The sequence below is a fragment of the Fukomys damarensis genome, unplaced genomic scaffold, assembly GCF_012274545.1.
Source record: "Fukomys damarensis isolate Sample0158 unplaced genomic scaffold, DMR_v1.0_HiC HiC_scaffold_19, whole genome shotgun sequence".
In the NCBI taxonomy this organism is placed as follows: domain Eukaryota; kingdom Metazoa; phylum Chordata; class Mammalia; order Rodentia; family Bathyergidae; genus Fukomys; species Fukomys damarensis.
The window spans coordinates 46,935,284-46,944,146 of record NW_022900931.1 but is presented as its reverse complement, the minus strand read 5'-3'; the positions used below and the strand labels follow the sequence as shown (position 1 = coordinate 46,944,146).

General features: G+C 54.9%; 1 protein-coding gene across 1 annotated transcript; it reads right to left on the bottom strand.

Annotated features, from left to right (window-relative positions):
* Positions 1 to 1,086: 1,086 nt before the first annotated feature.
* On the bottom strand, positions 1,087 to 8,787 carry Adamts4 (ADAM metallopeptidase with thrombospondin type 1 motif 4). The gene is made up of 9 exons (XM_010616608.3): positions 7,650 to 8,787; positions 6,241 to 6,564; positions 5,877 to 6,009; positions 5,111 to 5,281; positions 4,157 to 4,443; positions 3,869 to 4,055; positions 3,341 to 3,516; positions 1,982 to 2,157; positions 1,087 to 1,602 (listed from the first exon to the last, which is right to left on the bottom strand). The coding sequence occupies exons 1-9, from the start codon at positions 8,313 to 8,315 to the stop codon at positions 1,176 to 1,178; spliced, it is 2,547 nt and encodes an 848-aa protein (XP_010614910.1). The 5' UTR covers positions 8,316 to 8,787; the 3' UTR covers positions 1,087 to 1,175.
* Between the last annotated feature and the right edge of the window lie 76 nt (positions 8,788 to 8,863).

The following is an 8,863-nucleotide window of genomic DNA, read 5'->3' as shown; positions in this document are numbered from 1 at the left end:
CTTCTGCTTCAGGGCTCTTCCTAAGCCAACAGCCACGCTCCTCTTGCTCCTATCACTGAGGACCTGTAGGGCTTGATGTCCTTTTTATCTCTGCATCTTCGTGTTCTCATCCACGGTACTTGTCAAGTGTTTGATGTGTCGCCTTTGCTCAGTTGGGAGCTTACAGAGGTGAGGGCCAGTGTGTGCTTTCTTTGACAGTTCCTTGGAATCTGGGACAGGGTCCTGCCAATCAAAGGTGTCGAGGCTGGGGGTCCGAGCGGCACCACTGAAATGGCTCTTTGCCACCTTCAAGTGCCTGGTAGGCCCTATGGCAGGTGGTCGTGGACAGAAAGGTGATGATAATAACAGCAGCTGTTGTTTATTGAGCACCTACCAAGTGCTGGGCATCATGCTAGTTCTTTATTTACATAACTTAATCCACACAACAACAGATCTCTAAGGAGGTATTATTATTGGAAAATTAGAAAACTCATGCTCAGAGTCATGGAATCAAGGTGCAATACACATTTGTCTGACTCGAAAGGAGCACATAAATAGCAGAATTCCACATACAATCTTACAAATATGATGATCTCTCACTCCCTGAAGGCCTATCCTACCTTTGCCTTTTCCTTCCCCAACAAATTAAATTTGGAGAGAGGAAAGCAAGGCAGGTTGTACCTTATATATAAGCACACAGACTCTCTCTCTCTCTCTCTCTCACACACACACACACACACACACACACACACACACATGCACACACACGCGCACAGCACTTACACTTATTGCCACCCTGGATTTCTGAGCCAGGGGTGGGGTCAATTCCCCAGGACTCTAGTCCTTGTCCCCTTCCCTGGTGCTAAATAAAAGTGAATAAATACTAAATAAATACAATTTGGGCCTAGGACCCACCCTGCCCTCCCCCCTTCCACCTGTGGCCTGCAGGGAAGAGGGGACAGTGTAGGCAGAAGACCGTCTCTTATCCCCCTCCACCAAGTCATCACTGCCCCCCAGGTCAGAAGACCAGGGCAAGGCCAGCCTGCACAGCAGGCTGAGAAGAGGGGTGGGCTTACCCCACAGCTCTCGACACCCTCCCCACTGTGTCTTAGCAAGGAGGCAGTGGCAGACCTCCCTCAATTTCCCAGCTGAGTCTGAGGCCCCGGTGCCCAGAAAGGGCAGCCGGGATGGTGAGGTTATTTCCTGCCCGCCCAGGGGCGCCGCCGGAGGATCTCCAGAATCTGTGCCCTGCGGTGCAGCCAGTCCTGGGGTGGCGGGCGTGGTGTGGAAGGGGCTGGCCGGGGCACAAAGAAGCTGTACCGAAGGCGAACATTCTGTGCGTTGCCAGCCACCAGGACTTGTAGCATCAAGGGCTGGGCCAGTGGCCCATGGCCTGACAGTGTTTCTGAGGCCGCAGTGGCCCCACTGTAGCGCAAGCTGACTGCCTCAGGCAGTATCACGTCTGTGGGGGAGGGCATAAGTGTGTATTCACCATTCAGGGCATAGGAGCCATCTGCGAGCTTCAGGGCCAAGTAAGTGCTCCGAGGGCCAGGGGGCCCTTGCTGGCGAACAAGGACATGGGTGGCCCCTGCAGGGATAGTGACCACGGTGTTGTATCCGTACCTGTGTGGAAGGAACAGAGTGGGGCTCAGCATCTGAATGCCCTCAGCCTCCTGAGCTATTATCTGGTCTGACTGTGTGTGTGCGCGCGCGCGTGTGTGTGTGTGTGTGTGTGTGTGGTGCGCACCCGTGTCTCCTCTCCTATGGGAGCTGTGCAGCCTAAATCAGAGCTGGACTCACATGCACCCAATCCCCTCCTATGTCCCGGCCACCCTGTACTCAGGTGCCTTCCCACTGACTTCCTCAGTGCTCCGCTGAATGTAGGGACGCCGTACTGTAACTGCCTCCTCTGCCTCCCTGCTACGCTATGTGTTGAATTCACCTCTCTATCCTCAGAACCCAGAAAACCATCTAGGAGAACGGGGTGGGGAGATGAAGGAACCTGAATTTTCTGAAGGAGCCGGACTGCTTGCTGCAGCTCGAGCCGTCCCCACCGCACACCATGCACTTGTCAAACTTCTTCTTGGAGCCAATGATGCGGTCACAGCCAGCGTGGATGCAGTGGCCCTGGACACAGACTGAGGAGCTGTCTGGGGAGCAGGGGGTCCCATCTACTACCTGAACAGAAGAGAAGGAGCAAGGTAAGTGGCTCTTCCTAAATTGGAGCAGTGGGTAAGCCAAACAAGACTCAGGTCCCATCGGGGAAGGGGCCTCAGAAAAGCTGAGTGAACTGTGGGATGTGGTCAGTGTGTAGGGTGAGTCCCAGCCACTGTGTAAGCTGATAATCATAGTAATACTTATAATCATTATTATATAATGATTTCCCCCAGGTACAGTGGTACACATTTGTAATCCCAGCACTCTTGGTCACTGAGGATCACAAGTATGAGCCTCGACCGGGCAATTTAGCAACCTTGTGAGACCCTGTCTCAAAAGTAAAAACAGAGCTGAGGACGTAGCTCAGTACAGAGGCCATGGGTTCAATCCCTGGTACTAAAAACAAACAAACAAAAAAACATTCTTTTAACACATTAGTAACCAGGCAGGGTACCAAATACTTTATAAACATGAATCCTTCCGACTACAATTTGAGGTTTCTAGAGATGAAATGCTAAGATTTAGAAAGATCGAAGAACTTGACTAAAGCCTACACAAACGACCAACAAATGTGCCAAGGTGGAAATTTTAGGTCACAGACTTGAAACCAAGCCCTAAACCAGATGCTACTGTCTCCACGCAGACGCTAGAGGGCGCCAACCAACCGGAATTATCCGCAGATTGGGGGAAGGGAAGGAGGTCAATGCTGCTTGGACTGAGTTTTTCTTCCTCCGCCTTCAGCCCACATCCCTGTCACACTGAGGTAGTATAGGGACATCAGTCATCTCCGGGAAGCCTGTCCTTCGAGGGACTGGCTGTCCATGAACAGACTGCTGCCACCACTGGAATCTGACAAAGCCCTAAGGCAGGTTGAGGACTTGCCCAAAAGGCCACACACTTCCATTCTTGTCCTAAGGAGATGAGGGAGAGGGGAAAGAAGCAGGAAATGCAATAGGCCAGAGCAGCCTCACTGACCACTTATCCAGCCTAGGGTTTGTTTTCCCAATACACATGGATAGGCAGGTCTGAGCGGACCCCTGGGCTGTGGGAAAGCCAGCATGAACTCAGGACCTTGCACTTGTCAGGCAGGCAGGACGCCACTGAGCTAAATCCCTGGCCCAGAAGGATGTTAGCTGTTAGAAAGCAAAGGGACAACTGGGAAGTGTCTGAGCATAAACAGGTCTGGGGTCTTCCTGGCCCTTACCCGTGGTTCCAGCACATAGTAGTAGCCCAGTGCCTGGGCCTGGCAGGTGAGTTTGCACTGGTCCCGGAGGGCCACACCTGCATAGCGAGGAACCCAGTCCATGGGCCCCGGGAAGCTCTTGAAGAGGTCAGTGCGATGGTTGTAGGCAGCACACTGCTCCTCGCGGAAGGTCAATGCTGCAGGGTGAAATGGACAGTCAGAGCCCCTCTCTGCACGCTGTCCCCTCAACCTCCAAACCTCTTCACCCAGCGCCTCAGAACCTTAGACAGGAGAGTACTTCTCTCCCACAGACTGCCAGGGACAGTCTAGTGAAGTCACTCCCTGCCAGCAGCAGGGTCAGTAGACAAATTTTTTTTAAGCCTAGGCTGACCTCGAACTCATTATGATCTCCCTGCCTCAGCCTCCTAAGTGCTGGGCTTATAGGTGTGCACCACTACCCCCAGCTAACACGTCTTTAGTCCTATATTCTGGACAGTCCTTCCTGCTCTACCCTCCCTTCCCAAGGAGACCCAGCACTCCCACCCTCACCTGAGCCAGTTGGGCAATTCTCAGTGTTGCAGGAGCGGAAACGAGTGCGACGGCCTTCACAGTACTTGCCGCCATTCCGGGGCACAGGCTTCGTGCAGTCCCGGGAGGAGAACTGGACGCCACCACCACAGCTCCGAGAACAGTCACCCCATGGTCCCCAAGGACCCCAGCCACCAGCCTGTGGAACCTGCAGAGGCGCGAAATGGACAGGTGGGGTAAATGTGCTCTCCTGGTCTTAGAGAGTCCCCACTCCCCAGGCCCTTTCCCACCCCTGCCCTGTGACCTCACATTGAAGTCCTTGAGCTGGTCCACGTGGAGGCAGCGACCTCCCATGCAGGCCTGTGTGGGCCCACAGGGGGTGCCATCGGCCCAGGGTGAGTGCTTGGTCTGGCACATGGCATGGCCATTGAGGTGGCCAGAGCACCAGAGAGCGGCACAGGGTGGTGGCAGCTGTGGACAGTGGTGCGAGTCGGGCCCAAAGGTCAGCTGGCACTGGCGGTCAGCGTCATAGTCCTTGCCAGGAAAAGTCACAGGCAGATTCAGGGGAGCCTCTGGCTTGTCTAAGAGACAGTGTCCTGGGAGGAAGTAGAGGCACAAGGTCAGCAAGGAGCTGAGGGGAGCACTCAGGCTTCTCAGCTGAAATCTTAGGCTTGCTGAGGCCTGGGGGCGGGGGAATCCTAGAGCTATAGGAGGCTTTAAACAGTAGCTACACTTGATTGGATGCTTATTATGTGGTGAGCACAGGCTAAGTGTGTGACCAGCGGTATTTAATCGTGGTAAATACCTAGGTGGCCATTACCATTATTATACCTAGTTTATATATCAGCTACAAGCAGCAAGAGGTAAAGTAATCGACAGTTACCCATCTGCATACACCTAAGAACAGAATCAGAATAGGAACCCAAAGCACTAAGTCTTCCTACCTGACCTGAATCCTCGTGTCTGCTTCTCCTTGACAGCTCTGCCTAGTGACAGCCATGCTACGCACTGGGTGTCAAGGTAGTCACCTCCTTTACATCCAGACGGTCCTGGCCCTTAGAAGGTCAGTTCTAATTCTCTCGAGCCAAAACTTTGCTCCCCTTACTCTGCTGTCTATTTTGGTAGGAAATGGGAAGCACGCAGAGAGGGCAGTTTCTCATACCCTCCACATGCAGAGGAAGCACTTGGAGGAGTTGCTGTGATGCACTGGGTCCTACCCAGGGACTCCATTTGAGTCCTACCAGAGTCCTGCCATCTGCTTACCATAGCCATTGTCCAGGAAGTCAGTGATGAAGCGGGCACTGCAGGGGGACCAGGGCTCCTCGGGGTCCACATGGGCCATCACAGGGGCCATGACATGGTGGGAGGTGCTTCCCTGCCCATTCAAACTAATGCACGGCTTGGAGTTGTCATGAAGCATGTTGAAGACATGGCCTGGGAGGGCAGAGGTCCTGCTAGTGTCCAGGGGCCCATGCCTGTGCCCAGACGCATGAGTCTGATTATAGGTGGGGATGCCGTTCCCACCCTACCCCCCAGTCTCCCGCTGATGCTGACAGCTCCTCACATGGAGCCCCCACTGCTTTGACTCCCCTTCCTCAAAGGAAAGACCTTTCTTTGCTCATTTTCACTGGAGTCAACACTCCCAGTCCCAAATTTCAAATGTTTCCTCACTGTCTCCTCCTCCAAACACACATTCTCTCTCCCTCTCCCTCTCTCCCTCCCTCCCTCTCTCTCTCCTCCCTCTCTCTCTCTCTCTCTCTCTCTCTCTCTCTCACACACACACACACACACACACACACACATTTACACACATACCCTTTATGGTAGGTTTCCATATATTCTCTATTTAATAGGAAAATTTATGTTTGTCTCTACCCAGAACAGAGAATTATGGTCCTGGCTCTAGGCCTAGGAAGTAGGAAGATACCTTGCGACCCCCATTTGCCCCTGGTGCTCACAATCCCTTCAACTCATTTACAACACCTCGTCCACCCAACCCAGGGGCCCCCTTCTCCCAGGCCCCACTTACCTAGTTCATGAGCAGCAGTGAAGGCTGACTGGAGCCCGTCGTCCTCCACAATAGCACAGCTCCGAGCTGGGTCACACACAGTCCCCACATCAGCCATGCCCAGTGTGTCGCAAGTGGAGACCCCACACAGGTCCTGTGGAGAGGGATCGCAGAAGATGCATGGAGAGAGCCAAAACATGCAGGCCCAAGAGGGTGAAACCTGGATTAGTGGTGGGGCCTGGGCTCTGAGGATCCAGCACTGTCAGGACCCAGAGAGCCCCACATGGCAGCGTGGCTGGGGCCAGGTGCCATTTCCATCACAATTCATAGAGTGATGCCTCTTGGTTGTGCAGTGCCCAGCCTGTGGTAAGGATTGGGGCCTCACCTGACGGGTAAACAAAATGGCTGTATCAAAGTGGTCAGGGTCTGAGTCCTCGGGGGTGTTGAGGCCTCGCTGCCAGGCACAGAAGCTGCGTAGCGTCTGGGCGGCACTGGGCCCCACTTGAGGGCCCTCCTGGCCTGACCCCAGAATCACTAGTCGAGTCACCACCAAGCTGACAGGATTGCGGATGCTTGGGTGCTTGAAGGCCTTGGCTGCTGCTGCCATAACTGTGAGCAGATAGCGCTTTAGGCCTGCGCCGTGGAATGCTGCCATCTTGTCATCGGCCACCACCAGGGTCTCCACAAATCTACTCAGTGATGCAAAGCGCTGGAGAAGAAGAGGGACAGCAGGATCCTGAAATAGCTTCCCAGACCCGGTTTTGCTTCTCCCCTCCCTCACTTCCTGGGCCTGGAAATAAGCTGAGCCAGCTGGACCCTGCATACCCCATGGGATTCCTGCCGGTCTGGGTTGGGCCCTCCCCTCAACCCCAAATCCCAGGGCTTTTGTGGTAATGCTGAGGAATCAGCTGTTGATTCTGAACAAGGGAAGATAGAGATGCCACGTCCCAGGGCTGTGTGGGCCCTGAGGCGAAAAGCCACTGGGTTGCCTCTGGGAGGAGCTTTGGGGACCCCCAGGCCTGAGTATGTATGGCTGGGGCCTGTGGGACTAGGGCTGGAAGGCTGGGCTGCAACGTGTCTGCCCTGTGCGGTTGGAGGAACAATTCAGTCAGCAGCTAGGGCTGGGGCCAGAGCTCAGCGTGGCGGGTGTGGAGGGAGGTCTGGTCTGCATTAAAACTAAGGAGGGGGGAGGAAGTAAGGGAAAGGGAAGAGGGAAAGGATGGAACCCCAGACAGCCTCAACAGTCACTCTACAGTGTTGGATGGCAACTGACCAGGAGGAGGTATGGGATCCTTCCCTCCCCTGCCCATTCCTGCCCTAGTTTGCAGTTTGCCAGAAGAGTTTTGAAGGTAGCATCAAGAGCCAGAGGCCAATCCCTCTGGCCTGGCCTCAAACCTCACTCCTTTAACTGGGGGTGGGGGTGAAAATTATTGGGGCAGAGAAAAGAGCCAAGGCCAAGGGGCTGTTAGAGCTTTATTGCTGGGGACGGTGCCAGCAGGGGACGCCATGGCCAGGCTGGGGAAGAAAGGAGGGGGAACCGTCATTCTCAGCCTAGCATAGGCAACTCACCTTCCGGAACCCTCAGAGTGGATCGGAGGTCTGGTTAGAAGAAGGGCTGTGCAGAGAAGCCAGAGCTTTCCTGACACAGGAGGCCAATGGAGAGGAAGGAGAGAGGCAGACAGAAGACAAGGAGCAGAAAGGCCAGAAGTGGAAGTGGGTGGAGAGAGGGTGAATAGGGGTCAGTGGGACAGACATGGCCGGAAGACACTGCGGGTCACACTCTTGGGTGCCTACCTTAGCTCTTCGGGGGCTGGGATGGGGACTCCTAGGAGGAGACTTGACGTTGCACATGGGACCCTGGCCGCTGGCAGGACTCTTCCGGCGAAGGATGTGAGCCCCAGGCCCTCCAGCAGAGTTAAGAGTGCCCCCTTCCAGGGGCTGGAGGTGGAGTTCAGCCCCTCGGTACTGCAACACCCCTAATAGGGCTCCCCCGTCCCAGTGCAGAGATGCTACGGACTCCGGATCTCCATTGATGGTGCCAGTCAGGTAGGTGCCCGGCTCCGCTCCTCCCAGCAGCTCAGGCGCCTGGCCCAGGTACTGCACAGTCAGCCCCTCGACCCGCACGCCGGGATCCTGCTCCAGCTCTAGCAGCAGCGTCTCCCCAAAGGCTGGCAAACGATACAAGAGTCTGGCTGGGGCGCCGGAGCCAGGCAGGACGCTGCCGTTGAGCTTCTCTGGAAACACGATCTCCTCCTCCCGAGGGAGGGGGCTGGCTGGCCAGGCTGAGGGCAGGAGGGACACCAGCAGCAGAAGCAGCCACACCAGTCCTGAGAGAGGTGCAGCGGAGGGCAGCAGGCGGGGTTGGACTTTCCACAGCCCACTCCTGGCCAGGCCCCTCTCGGGACGCGAGCCTGTCAGAGACCTGGCACGGGTGCTGCCGCTGGCAGGGACAGAGGCCATCTGGGGGCACTAAGTCCTCCACACCCCCAGATATAAAGCTCCTGTCTAAAGTTTAGGGTTCCCCCGTGCCAAGGCCACGGGCAGTTTTCAGAGGGCCTGAGGACCTTCACAGGAGATGAAGAAAACTTAACCCTTTGACTTAGGAAAGCTGCTCAGGGGTCGCTCCTCCAAACTCTCCTCCTGCGCCTCCTCTTTGTCTCTCCTGCTGTGCCTTTGTCTCAGTCTATCTCCTCCTCTATCTCTCTGTATCTATGAGTCTGTGGGTCTCCCCGTGGGCTCTCCCAGCCTCTCTCCCCGCCAGCTCTTTTAAGCATTCAGAGCTCTGCGATTGATTGGCTGATCTGTAAGCCACTCAGTCTGGGGTTCTGTCGGTGGGTGGAAGGGTGTCTCATTGCTTCCCAAAATCCTAGTTTTTATTTTCTTAATTAAAAAAAAAAACGGGACTTGCCCAGGGGAGGGGACTCTAGCAGCTGGATGAATTTCAAAGGCACTGGGCCAGCTGATGACATAGGTTTTTTTTTTTTTTTTTTTTTTTTTTTTTTTTTTTT